Below are 14703 nucleotides of genomic sequence, written 5' to 3' on the forward strand. Positions count from 1 at the left end.
CATGAATTTACCAAATTCTTTTTTGAACCCAGCTGCAGTTTTGGCCTTCACAACATCCCCTGGCCACGAGTTCCATAGGTTGGCTGTACGCTGTGTGAAGCAGTACTTCCTTGTGTTTATTTTAAACCTGTTGCCTATGAATTTCATTGGGTGACTCCTCGTTCTTGTGTTATGTTAAGGGGAAAATAGCATTTCCTTATTCACTTTCTCCGCACCCGTCATGATTTTATAGACCTCTATCACATCCCCCCTTAGTCGTCTCTTTCCCAAGCTGAATAGTCCCAGTCTTTTTAATCTCTCCTCATATGGAAGCTGTTTCATCCCCCTAATCATTTTTGTTGCCCGTCTCTGTACTTTTTCCAATTCTAATGTATCTTTTTTGAGATGGGATGATCAGAACTGCACACAGTAGTCAAGGTGTGGATATACCAAGGATTTATACACAGTAGAACCTCAGAGTTGCAAACTGACTGGTCAACTATACACCTCATTTGGAACCAGAATTATGCAATCAGACAGCAGCAGAGACACACACGCAAACAAACCAAGCGAATACAGTGCAGTACTATGTAAAACAAACTGCTTAAAAAAAATCAAGAGAAAGTTTAAAAAAAGATTTGACAAGGTAAGGAAACAGTTTCTGTGCTTGTCTCATTTAAATTAAGATGGTTAAAAGGTTTCTTCTGCATACTAAAGTTTCCAAGCTGTATTAAGTCAATGTTCAGTTGTAAACTTTTGAAAGAACAACCATAACATTTTGGTCAGAGTTACAAACCACCTCCATTCCTGAGGTGTTTGTAAATCTTAGGTTCCACTGTAGGGTATTATAATATTTGTCTTATTATCTATCCCTTTCATAATGGTTCCTAACATTGCTAGCTTTTTTGGCTGCTGCTGCACATTGAGCAGATGTTTTCAGAGAACTATCCACAATGACTCCAAGATCTCTTTCTTGAGTGGTAACAGCTAATTTAGACCCCATCATTCTGTATGTATAGTTGCAATTATGTTTTCCACTGTGCATTACTTTGCATTTACCAGCATTGAATTTCATCTGCCATTTTGTTGCCCAATCATCCAGTTTTGTTAGATCTCTTTGTAACTCTTCACAGTTTGTTTTGGGCTTAACTATCTTGAGTACTTCTGTATCATTTGCACATCTTGCCACCTCACTGTTTACCCCTTTTTCCAGACAATTTATGAATATGTTGAACACCACTGGTCCCAGTATAGATCCCTGGTGGACACAGCTATTTGCCTCTTTCCATTCTGAAAACTGACCATCTATTCCTTTGTTTCCTGTCTTTTAACCAGTTACTGATCCATGAGAAGACCTTCCCTCTTATCCCATGACTGCTTACTTTGCTTAAGAGCCTTCGCTGAGGGACCTTGTCAAAGGCTTTCAGAAAGTCCTAGTAAACTATATCTACTGGATCAGCCTTGTCCACGTTTGTAGACTCCTCAAAAGAATTCTAATAGATTGAAGAGGCAGAATTTCCCTTTACAAAAGCCATGTTGACTCTTCCCCAACACATTGCATTCTTCTGTGTGTCTGATAATTCTGTTCTTTACTATAGTTTCAACCATTTTACCTGGTTCAGATGTTGGGCTTACTAGTGGCCTGCAGTAGCCAGGGTCGCCTCTGGAGCCTTTTTAAAAAATTGGCATCACATTAGCTATCCTCTAGTCATCTGGTACAGAAGCTGATTTAAACAATAGGTTATGTACCACTGTTAATAGTTCTGCCGTTTCACACCTGAGTTCCTTCAGAACCCTTGGGTGAATTCCATCTGATCCTGGTGACTTAGTACTGTTCAATTCAGGGGTGAGCAAACTTTCTGGCCTGAGGGACACATCTGAGTGGGGAAATTGCATGCAGGGCCATGAATGTAGGCCTGGGGCAGGGGGTTGGGGTGCGGGCGGGAGTGCGGGGTGTGGGAGGGGTGCAGTGTACAGGAAGGGGCTCAGGGCAAGGGGTTGGGGCAGAGGAGGGGTGTGGGGTGTATGAGGGGGCTCAGGGAAGGGGATTGGGGTGCAGGAGGGGATGCGGAGTGTGGGACTTGGCTCAGGGCAGGGGTGCAGGGAGGAGTGTGGGAGGAGGCTCAGGGCAGGGGGTTGGGGTGCGGGGTGCGGCAGGGGGCTCAGGGCAGGGAGTTGGGGTATGGGGTGTAGGAGGGGTTTGGGGTGCGGGCTCCGGCCCAGGGCCTCTTACTTGGAGAGGCTCTGGAGTGGCAGCGGCATTCACCGGGGCCAGGGCAGGCTCCTTGCCTGCCTGCCCTGGCCCCGTGCCACTCCCGGAAGTGGCTGGCACTATGTCCCTGCGGCCTCTGGGGAACCGCAGGCAATGGGAGCTTAGGGGAAGGTACCCAAAGGTGATGGCAGTGCATGTAGCCCTCCGCCCCCCCTCCCCCAGGGGCCGCAGGGACGTGGTGCCGGCTGCTTCCGGAAGCGACTGGGGGGCTGGCGGCGCCATAGGTGTGGCAATCCCACGGGCCGTAGTTTGCCCACCCCTCGTTTAATTTAGCAATTTGTTCCAAAAATAACAAGTGGGGAGATGAGGTGGGGAAGGATGGTTTAATTTTCACCATTTTTCCCCTACTAAGAGGGAGGGAGGAAACAGTCTGCTCTGGGGCAACCACACCTTGATATTGTGTTGACTTCAGGGCTCCTTACTATCAGAAAAGCATTGACAGATTGGAGAGAGACTTTAAAGGAAGAGCAAAAGGCTGGAGGGCTCAATGAAGAAATATTACAATATTTACAGTTTAGCTCTGGTTAACAACTAAGTGTGGGGGCAATCGCATAATTACTTTTCACATTGCACAATAATCAAGATGGGAAAGGAATTATTTAGGATGGTACAAAGGGGTTTAGGAGCAATGGGATGAAGTTCAGAATACCGCCATTTAAGCAAGCTAGCAGTGCGTCTACTGACTGCAGAATAATCTCCCACATGAAGGGTTGGAAGTTGCACCACTTGAGACATTTAAAAATATACAGGATAAAGCACTTGAAAATATAATGTAGTGAGCAATCCGGCTGTGTTGTAGGAGTTGGTCATGAGATGGGAAAGACCTATGAGTCTGAAATGCAAGAAGCATCACTAGCTTGTCAATATTTTTGGCTCCAAAATAAACAAACTGCTCCCAAACCATTTACTGCTGGTTTCACCTTCCCCTGGAGTCAATGGGAGCCCTTCAATTTACTTCAATGTAACTGGATAAGATTCTTAAAAAACATTTACCAACGTGACAATTGCCAACCAAATTCATCTCAAGACTACAGTTTGCCCCTACACCCGTGCAATATGGCTATCCCTTTTGTTCTTTCTCAGACACTGGAAACATGCATCTAAAGCTTTGTTGGTTTGAAAAGTATGTTTTCTTAGTTGTACCAGACCAGAAAGTCCCGTTTTCTTGTCTGCCAAAAGTTCATACCACCACATTTTGTTCCATTCCTTTTGAAAAATCTCTTTGCCAGAATGAGGGATGGGAATTAGTGACAGCCCTAAACTCTCATTCCAATTCTTGGGCCATGCAAAAAACTCAGTCATATGTTGCTTGGGGAGCTAGTGACACACAGAGGAAGACAAAATGTCAGGCATTATGATAGGATGCTACTTTTTATGGTGACAGTTGAACCTGGCTGTTCAGCTGAAAACCCTGCTCTGCTTGTCACTGCTCAGAGCTAAGAAAAATCCCACGACAGAGGAAAAGCGGGACAGTGAAGGGAGGGTGGCTTAAAATTAGTGTTGGGAAAAGAAAAGCTCTAAATGAAGACAGAGGAACTTGCCTCCATTTTATCTACAGAATTTAGTCTGGGTAATAATTTTACTGCAGGCCATTAAGTTTTGTGTCCCTAGCACTGGCAAGTTTCAAACTCAGGGCAGTTCTACTCTGAAAATAAGCTTGTTAAAAGCGGCACCTTACTGAACAGATCTGTCCAAAGCCCTATCTATTTACTTTAAAATACGGTTTGGTTTTGTTATTGCTGTTAGCCCTGCCGAGTTAGCGCGGTAAGAAAATGAGCTAGATTCCTCTCCTTGTGCATCAACTAAATTGTTAATTAAATTCAAACAAGATACTCTTGTGCATAATCTCTGAAGACCCAGTTTACGCAGGTGACACAGAGCCTATTTTAGGCTGCAAAGTGCAACTGCCCGTTTATTAAGCAGTATTTCACACACAAAAAGCATTCTACCTGCCCTCTGTGATCCTCACTGACAGCCGTTCAATTTCTGGGCAAGGTATAGGTGCTGGTTTTCACCTACAAAGCCCTCAGTGGTTTGCCTCATGGCCAGATGAGAAACAGCTTCTCTTTTCATGTGATAGGACAGCAGTTGCAATCAGCTGGCAGTTTAAAGGGAAAGCATTATTTTCTCAGTGAGGAGAGTCCTCAGTGAGTACTTTTCCCTGTTGGTCCACCAAGTGCCTGGGTTGGGAAACTGCAGATCATGTTACAAGACACCTAAATGTCCAGGGTTTTTCCTGTGGGGAGGAGCGGATTAGGAAGGAGAAGTCTGTGATGTAGGGGAGGAGCCAAGAGAAGTCTGCGTGAGGATGGGAAGGTTCACACAATTATGGCTTTTTTGAACCATTGAGTTGTATTGGTTTAAATTGGTTTCTGCAGCACCCACATGAGAGGACGGGCAGTTGTAAAAATGGATTAAATTTACAAATTTTGAATATCCAATCATAATTTTATCATAATTACAAAATTGGGTGACATGAATCTCTTCCCTATCTGATGTCACGCACAACTTACAATGCAAGATCGCCCTGTCCTACAAAAGTTCAGCCCTAAGCCCCTGACAAATTCAGCCATTCCTGCGGTGACAGTCATGGAGCACAGCGATGCTTAATGATTCCACTGGCAGATGACAACAAAAAGTTTTAAAGTGCAAAGTTTGTGCTTATGGATTTTTTTTCCCTTCCTGCCCCTGACACGCAGAAGAAGAAAGATGATATTGTCAGATCTGAAGCCCAGCTCAGAACCTCGCCAAAAGACAGCCAGCTTTTAATACAGCTGCTGAGAGGCCTGTTTTATGGGGCCGGGCTATCGGAGCTGGCACAGTGTTCTGGTGTGGGAAAGTAGCCTGGCAAGAAAGTTGCTTGTGTAATACATGATCTACAATCATATAAAATGTGAAATTAAAGCTTCTTCCTTCACATAAGGACTTATCAAAAACATTACTCTGGCTCATGTACTGTCATCCTTACTGGGTCAAATGCTTTCTAAAAAGTTGGTAAGGCCTTCAGGATGTGACCCTGTGTTATTTACAACTAATATTTCAGTGTTCTTCCCACAACAGTCCTATGCTTCCCTGAAAAAGCCCAAAGGATATCCCATGTCCCCCTTCCATTTTACACCATACTTTCCTCAAGGACAAAATCCCCAACCATCATCTTTCTGGGTGAGAAGAACTGAAAGGGAAAGAGCCCTGTAAGGGCCAGTTAATAACATGCTGCTAATTCATCAGTTAGAAAAATGCCCAGTTAAGTGACATGAGGCATTTGCTCCTCCCAGGGGCGGAGTGCCACCTTAGCAACACTCCTGTTCCAGGGCCTGATTAGTGGGAAGCTAGAAAGCAGAGTCTCCCTAATGACATTGCAGACCACCACTGGCTTTTCACCCTAGCCTTCTTCAATCCACTGCGCCAGCAGCAACGATCATTCGTCATCACCTGAAACCTATCCCATTCCAGCAGCCACCATCAAATCAATGGCAACAAACAATAGCACTTTTCATCTTCAAGCCACTGTACGAACTAATGAACCCTCAAAAGTAACAGGTGAGGGAGGTAAGCATTATCCTCATTCTGCAGAGGGGGAAACATGCGGTTAAGTGATTTGCCTAGGATGACAAATGGAGTTAGTAAAGAGCTGGGATTAGAACAGGAATTTCTGGCACCCACTCCCACATTCGACCACTAGACTATGTCTCTCACTATCCTTGGTGAGCAAAATTTAGCCATATGCATTTACCTGATCCCTTACCACAGGCATATAGGGCCAAATTCCCAAGTGCAATTCCATGCATTTAGTGGGCTTAAACTTTAGATGAATATGGCCCTGTATTCTTTACTGAGAGTGGCCCCTTCCAAATAGCACCAACAAGACTGGAAATAGCCCCTTCATCAGATGGACAGTTGGCATGCACCTAAGAGATCTTCAAGTGACAGCAGCAGAACCCCTGTATTGAACGTGTTGGGTCAGTGAGGCCACAGTGCCACCTCTAATCCTTGCATGTAAAAGGTGAAGGAAGGAGATTATGGCAATGTTGGAAAGAGAGTACTGGAAGGACTCACCTTGATTGAACCACTCCTCTAATTACCAGAAAAGCAGTAAAGGAAAAACAAAAGTTTACAGGAAGGAAGAAGATACAAAGGAACAATCACAAAGAGGCAGAATTTCACAGCACAGAATCAATTTACAGGGCTGCTCTAACTCTCACTAATAAAAACACTTCCCACTTCCCCCCTCCCTCTTGTTTCTGCTGAAAGAGTGTTTTTTCCCCTGAAGGTTCTTTTTCTTTTTAGTTATTTCCAAAAACGCTGAAGGTAGAAGGTGGGGGGGGAAAGGAGGCAGACTAGCCCTTGGCAGAGGTGTTTGAAATGCTATGATCAATGACCATGAAATAAAACAACAAAACATCACAAGATTAAAAAAAAAAAGACAAAAGAAATGACCTATTTTCAAGTGCTAGACCGAGAAGAGTAAGGAATTTTTAGTCTAGATTTTCATAGAAATTTAGAAGTAAGAGAAGGATTTTATTTATGTTTTTAAAAGCAGACTTACTAATGGGTTGGGTTTTTTTATACTAAGCCTGCCTGTCCCTCTCAACCCTTCTGATCTGCACATCAGCAGCTGGGAGCTCTGCATTGCTACTAGTCAATTCCATCCTAGAAAACAGCACGAATTTTTACAGCTGAGAGCTGCATGGGAAAAGTGCTAAAACATGCTTGGGAAAAATAATTGGGATTTTCTGCTGAACATTGTGAGCCAAAATTGAGAGGCCATCAAGTATCTGCATCTCTCACTCAAGTTAATGGCAGTTTGTCCTCAATGTCCCTCACACTTTTGGCCCCCATTTTCCCCAAAATACAACCCCAAAATTTTTGGCTGATAAATTCAGAAACCATATACAGACAGAGAACATATATAGGGCTGAGTCCTATGGGAAGTGGACAGACATCTGACATACAAGAGCAGAGCAGTCATTTAGAAGTCCTCAGACTCTTCACTCATCAAGATGAAAATCATTAGATCTCAGCAATCATGCTCTCTCTCTCTACACAGGGAATATATTTCACACATCAGATTTATTTTTCACATGCTTCCACCCCATTGGCATTGCTCTCAAGTGGCAGGATAATATGGACCCACAAATGGAGAGAGCAGATGGTCCAAGTGCGCATAAGTTAATTGTTTGTAAAGAAAATCATATTACCTTTTCTCATATACACAGTATAAGTTCTGGCCAAGCAAGTGATGTTTTCTGCCTCCTCAAAGAGTTTTTCCAATTGCTAAAGACCTATTTTTTTTATTTAAAATTACATTAGGTCAAGCTGAAGACAGACTGTAGTTACTGATATACATACTATAATAACTACTGTAGTACACTGAAGTAGAGCAACTTAACACCAGCTATTTAAGTTCAGTATATGTGGGGGACTAAATTTTTAAACCTAGGACCACAGGTTTGGGACCTCAAATATGTGGACTCAAATTAGATCAATTCCATACCTGGCCAATTATCAACATAAAAAAACCCCAAACAGTATTTGGCTACCTATAGTAATCTGAGTACACACAAACAAAGAACTGGGTGCCCAACTTGGAAACTTTAGCAATTTAGTCTGGAAGTTGAATTTCCTAAACTAATGAGAAAATATATAAGTTGAGTGTCAGTATTTGAAAGGAAGATAAAAAGGAGGTTTACTGAGACTTTATTAATCCCCTCTTGAGATGCAACGTATTTGTGACACTTGTGCCCAACAGGGAGAGAACAGGTCTAAAGTGATTGACAATTAAAAGCTACCAGAATCACATTTGCAATTTAAATGAATGTAAGAGTGACGGCGTTGTGCTTTTTAAAAAAAATGTGATAGATTAAAAAATATGAAACAGGCAGAGACGGGACAACAATGCATGGAAATTAGCGTGTACTTGGCTTGTTTCCAGATAAATCAGCAAATGCTGTGGAGCAAGATGGATGGAACTAATGTGAAACTTTCAGGGGATTTGATGCATGAGGCAACACTGGCACGTGATGAGACGCCAAACACATCAGCCTTCGCCAGCAGTGGACATGAGGGGGCTGGTCATACTTCAGTGCACATAACCACTATTGTTAAATGGATGTTACACATACATATCAATGAGAGAATAGTTCCTAAAATATTTAGTAATAATGAACAGGGAAGATCAACACATGCCCCAATCCTGCGCAAACAGACTCACAGAGTCCGAAAACATGCAACTGTGTAACTCTACTCATGTGAATAGTCCCATTGGCACCAATGAAGTTACTTATGTTAGTAAAATTACACAAGTTTGCTTGCAGGAGCACGGGTATACACAGCAATACATCAATGTGACTCCAAGAATCACTCTTGATTATGAGACCACTATGACACAAACCTTTAGCTTTCTTTCCTCCAAAGCAGCCAGCGTCATCTTTTTTCTTCTTCTGAGAGCCTCCTGTGCTGGTAGGTTGATTTGCATCCTGCTCTTGGTACTTGTCGGCTCCTGGGACCTCTTTGTGGACGTGATATGAAAGGTTTCGCATAATGCACACACAGTTCTCCACAGACTGTTAGAAGAGATTAAAATTGGAAGAAAAAACGAACACACCCTCATATTTGCAAAGTTTTATGTTACATGAGGGAAGAATGGGAGTACTTGTGGCACCTTAGAGACTAACCAATTTATTTGAGCATGAGCTTTCGTGAGCTACAGCTTACTCTGAAACATGAGTGAAGAATGAAGTTTTCTAAGTGGATTCGATCAAATAAGCCTTAATTTAAGGTTCTATTAAACCAATGTTTTAAATTTAACACTCTTCATAAATAGCACCTATGCAAGATGCAGGCTCTCTGATCAAAGATACCACCAGATCTTGTTTAAAGAATATAGATTTACCAGAAGTTCAAATTGACTATAAAAGATGTACTGGGCAGTTACTATATCATCAAACATTTTCCTTTTCCGATACACCCTTCCCCCCTACATCAAGGGACCCATTTAACTGAACTTCTTCTGGCCCAAACTTCGGGCTTGCATTGAAATCAATAGGAGTACAAGCAGACCTTGTAGTAATAGTTAATCCTTAACAGTTCTCTGTAGGCTGCAAAGGAAAACATGAGGTGGTTTCAAAATCAACTTACAAAATGGTCTGTGATTACGTGACAAAGCTTTCGAATGCAGTTTGCTTCTGCAGGTCCCATACAGACGGAGACTCATTAGTTTGAAAAAAATATAAAGCTAAGACATTTTATATAACCAACAAAGCATTCAGAGTAATACAGTTCTACCACATTCCCTGACTTCTCAAGTACATGAAGGTTTTTGGCCTTCTGCCTCATAAGTTACTTACATGTTATGGGATGTGGTAAAACCATATGGGCCAAGTTGTACCCTTAGAGAGCAATCAACACTTGCTGACTTCAGTGGGAGCAGCATGAGAACAGAATTTGGCCTCGAAACAATATGTACAATATTGTCTCAACAAGACTAAGTTCCCTTGGGCAGGGACTGTCTCCTTAGTTATATTTTATACAGAGCCCAACATAATGGGGCCCCAATTCTGACTTAGGGCATTAACGTAAAATAACTGAGGAGTAATTATAATAATAAAATGCCATTGCATTTACTGTAAGATTATCTTTCCACTTGCTTCCCCCACCTCTAATATTCCTTACTCATATCAGACAAGCTAACAATGGTATCACTCTGATGACCCAATTTATGAAACTAGATTATCCTTCCAGAATATCCTTAGACAAATGCAGACCTATTTTGCACAAGCAAATAAAACTCAGCTTCTAGTAAAGTCAGAGCACGACCCCTCAACAAATGCAAACACTCATCCAAATTGTAATACACAAGATCACCTTGTTATCTGTATCCTTCTTGCCTACTGCAGACTGTAGAGCATGAAGGAGAGCGTCCACTAAGCCATCACACTCTCTTAGTCTTCTGCGAGCTTCTGCGCCATCTGAACTTACATTCCTGACAAAGAACAAATGCAAAAGAAACATTTAGCACTGTAACCTTTACAATAAAGGTCAAATCTACGCTGCTTTGTGTTATATTTTTGAAGAACCCAACACATGTGGATCAACCCTGGGAGTTTTCTAGTAATGAAAAGCAGATCAGCTGGAGAAAGTCTGACAAACCATGGGATATTCTTTGCCCAGTGTCTGAAAAGCATGGACCACAAACCTGCAAATTATTAACTCTGCATGAAAACTGGATTAGATGGTTATAGGAAGTTTGATCTGCTCATTCTTCTGGGCTTCCATTGCAGCTCAAACCTCATGTGTCACAGCTACATACACAATACTTATCCCAGTTATTACACAGAACAAGCCAAACCCTGTAATCCCTTCTCAGCTAAATTCATTTGAAGAGCGAGCACTACCTTTCAGGGCCTACAAGCTGGAAGTGTTTCTTCTGTGAGTTTTATCATCTTAAATCAGACAGATCATTTGTAGAGGTTTTTCTGAGGAGTTTGCAAAGTTACAATCATCCCCAAACCAAAGACTCCAGAGTAGCAGCATATTTCCAATGAATCCACAGGAATTAAAAAATAAGCAGACAAGTCTCTTCACGTACAACATGTTTTTAGTTTCATGAGACAACAGATATTAAGGTTAAACAGAAATACAAAGGGCTAAGGTTTATTTAATCAGACTCTATACATTTTCACTTTCGTTGGCACTAAGTCGCACCAACAGAAGCAAGAGTCTACCTGTAAAAATTTTAAAAAGGGTATTTTTCACTACATGATCTCTGATTAGTCAAAAGCACGTGACAAAGCTGAAAACCGCACAATTACGGAGCTGATGGTTTCTCGTGCATACAAACAAGAAGTTGCTTCCAATACCAGGACTTTTTTTTGTCTCAACCCTTAATCATGCCAGTGTCAATGCAGAGGTGAAACTAGTGTGCAGAAACTGTGTACCAAACAAAGAAGTAGCCTGCACTGTCTGCAGTGCACTGGCCTCTCTCTACTGCCTTTGAATAGAACTCAAACACTGAAGTCCTCCCACTTCTCATTAGTGGGAGGTTAGTGGGTTATACATTGTTGTAATAAGCCATAAATCCAGTGTTTTTATTAAGACCATGATTTTTAGTGTCCAACAATAATGTGAATTTAAACTCCCAGGCTCGTCATTTGAAAGTGTTGTGCAGATTTCCTTGTAGGATGAGGACCGATAAGTCATATATAGAGCGATCACTTTGTGGAAAAAAAGTGTTCACACACAGGTGACACGGTGTTTTTGTCTTTTATCATTTTCCTGTGTGAGTTCATTCAAGAGTGTAGTGATTGTCTGGTTTCACACACATAGTTGTTATTGGAGCATTTAGTGCACTAAGGTACAGCACCATGTTGTGATAGGCATATGTAGGACCCATGAATCTTGAAACGTGTATTGTGCGGAGTATTGATCATTGTAGCAGAGGAGATATGTTTGCAGGTTTTGCATCTCTTGGTCTGGTAGGGTCTGGTGCCACTTTGACTTCGTGTGTCCTGGTCTGTGGGGAGCTTGCTTCTGATGATGAGCTTGGAGCAGCTGGGGGGTCGTTTGTCTACTTCTATATGTAGTTCTTTATATTGGCTCAAATTTTACTCCATTCCTGTGGAATTATGCAGTAGAATGTCTCATACAGTAGGGTATCCAACTGGTCTTTCTCTCAAGTTTCTAGGCAGGGCGAACTTCGCACAACCTCCCTCGTAGCTCACTTTTCACTATCAGTCATTAATTTGGACCAGTCACAAGATGGCAAAACAGCTTTGTGGCCTGTATAATTGATTTTGCTTCAGAGGTCTCTCTTCCACTGAGAAATCTCCAGTAAATTAATATCTTCCAAATCCACCACAGCCTGAAAGCGTTAAGAACATAACTTATGCCCAAATAAATTTGTTAGTCTCTAAGGTGCCACAAGGACTCCTCGTTGTTTTTGCTGATACAGACTAACACGGCTACCACTCTGAAGAACATAACTGGTACTCTTCTGCTGCCTCAGGCCTCCCGCACCTCCACAAAACATTTTTAAGGTTTAGGTTTAAGAATAGATGCAAAGCACTTGCCATTGTTAAGATGGCCAGCAACCCTGGAATCCTGCAGCTTCAGAGGGGAAAGTTGGGTTATGAAATGGAGCAGATGTGACTGAGAATAAAGTTGCAACTTTTGCCTAGCTGTGATGCATAGTCTAGGGGAAGTAATGTTTCTGTCACAAACAAAAGAAAAAAAGCAAAACGACATACTGTTTGTTTCCCTTTACAGGCCCATCTGCCAGAACCTGAGAAGCAGAAAGAGGACAAGGGAGGACCTTCTGATGGAGCTGCATAGGGACTTTGGCAAAAGATTGGACCTCCGCTCTGAGCTACAGAGGAAGGCGCGAGAGCAGGAATGGCAATTCCAGACTGCAGCTGAGAGGATGCTGGAGAGGGAGGAGATAGTGGCTGAACACATTGCCCATGAGACAGCAGGTCCACCAGTAGCCAAGTGAGGAGCACCAGCAGCAAATGGATATGTTTGAACACATGCTGGGTATTATGGCCAGCAAGTGAGTGAACAGCCAGCCCAGGTTCAGGCCCAGCCTCAGTCTGCTGCCATCACCTCCCTGCCATGCTACCATGAGCTGCAGCTTCTGGCAGCATGATCATGCTACCAGATCATTCACTCAGTGCTTGTGATCATAGGTCAGAACCACAGGTCTGAACAGGGACATTGCACAGATGTGGTTGCCCCATCTTAAAAAAAAAAAAAAAAAAAAAAGACATACTGAAATTGGAAAAGGTTCAGAAAAGGACAGCAAAAATGCTGAGGGGTATGGAACGGCTTCCGTATGAGGAGAGATTAATAAGACTGGGACTTTTCAGCTTGGAAAAGAGATGATTAAGGGGGGATATGATAGATGTCCATGAAATCATGACTGGTGTGGAGAAAGTAAATAAGGAAGCGTTATTTACTCCTTCCCAGAAGGCAAGAACTAGGGATCACCAAATGAAATTAATAGGCAGCAGGTTTAAAACAAACAAAAGGAAGTATTTCTTCACACAACACACAGTCAACCTGAGGAACTCCTTGCCAGAGGATGTTGTGAAGGCAATGACTATAACAGGGTGCAAAAACGAACTAGGTAAGTTCATGGAGAATAGGTCCATCAATGGCTATTAGCCAGAATGGGCAGGGATGGTGTCCCTAGCCTCTGTTTGCCAGAAGCTGGAAATGGGTGACAGGAGATGGCTCACTTGATGATTACCTGTTCTGTTCATTCCTTCTGGGGCATCTGGCATTGCTCACTGTCGGAAGACAGGATACTGGGCTAGATGGACCTTTGGTCTGACCCAGTATGGCTGTTCTATGTTCTGAACGTCTGCATTATGCGTGTCCACTCCGCATCATGTCTGCAAACAGCTTGCGTGCTCGCCGCAAGAAAGCACGTCACCACCTTCTCAGGGTGACAAGCCACTGCTGAAAGGCTGCTTCACTGCATCTCATACCCAATATGGTGCTTGTGTGTCCAAAACGACCATAGTATGAAGATCAGCATTTTGCAAAACTCATAGTTTAGAATTGGATTCATGGCTTCCCACCGGAGTGCAGACAAACACCATCAATGGATTTCAGAGTAGCAGCTGTGTTAGTCTGTATCCGCAAAAAGAAAAGGAGTACTTGTGGCACCTTCGAGACTAACAAATTTATTTGAGCATAAGCTTTCATGAGCTACAGCCTACTTCATTGGATGCAAATGTTTCCATCAATGGAAATGGTGCGCTGTAATAAATTGCTGGGCAAACACTACAATCTGTATGCCCACAGCTGACAAACAAACATTCTCCTGAACTACACTACAGGTTGGGGAAGGAGCAGCTTGGAATGGTGCAAAGAACCAAGGGATATGCCCCCAGAAAGCAAGTGTCTCCGCTCAAGTCAGTATTGTGACAAGTGTATAGGCAGTAACTTGAGCATAGCTCAAGTCACCTTTTGCAGTGTGGCCACTCTTATCTGGAATGCAGCTCCTCAAATATACTACCTTGAACTAACAATGCAGTGAAGACAATTTCTTGGACTGTAAAGCTCTTTGAGACAGGGACTCTACCTTTTCTGGATCTCACACACTGAAAGAACTAACTGCTCGTGCCTGCCAATTTCATATTACAATTAAATTTTCCAAGCATTGCAAGGGAATTTAGCTTCCCTACTTCCACTGAAATTAAAGGGAACGAAATGGCAAAATGCTTCTGCACCATGCTTGAGTACATTCCATTGTCACCAAAGACAGACATTACTAATATCAATAGAAACATAGCCAATGTATCAGCTTCAGGGTCTTTGAATTTCACAACCCCATATTAAAAAATGTTCTCTCTCAAAAGTCCAAATAATGGAATCACTGCCCTTTTCCATTTGGACTATTCAGCCAATTTTTCTTCAAGTATAAGTACTGCCAATATTGTTCAATGTAA

General features: G+C 42.5%; 1 protein-coding gene across 17 annotated transcripts in view; it reads right to left on the reverse strand.

Annotated features, from left to right (window-relative positions):
• The window catches only part of ARVCF (ARVCF delta catenin family member), a 448905-nt gene that overhangs the window by 67288 nt on the left and 366914 nt on the right, over nt 1-14703 (reverse strand). For 10 of the 17 annotated variants that reach the window (XM_037879234.2, XM_037879232.2, XM_037879239.2 and 7 more), the window contains 3 exons: nt 10115-10232; nt 8643-8814; nt 6308-6325 (listed from right to left, as the gene is read on the reverse strand). In XM_037879234.2, coding sequence (XP_037735162.1) covers nt 6308-6325; nt 8643-8814; nt 10115-10232 — 308 coding nt within the window. The remainder of the gene's footprint in view (nt 1-6307; nt 6326-8642; nt 8815-10114; nt 10233-14703) is intronic. The other 7 variants (XM_043529834.1, XM_043529842.1, XM_043529840.1 and 4 more) reach the window with 1 other exon arrangement.

Source organism: Chelonia mydas, chromosome 15 (genome assembly GCF_015237465.2).
Source record: "Chelonia mydas isolate rCheMyd1 chromosome 15, rCheMyd1.pri.v2, whole genome shotgun sequence".
Taxonomy (NCBI): domain Eukaryota; kingdom Metazoa; phylum Chordata; order Testudines; family Cheloniidae; genus Chelonia; species Chelonia mydas.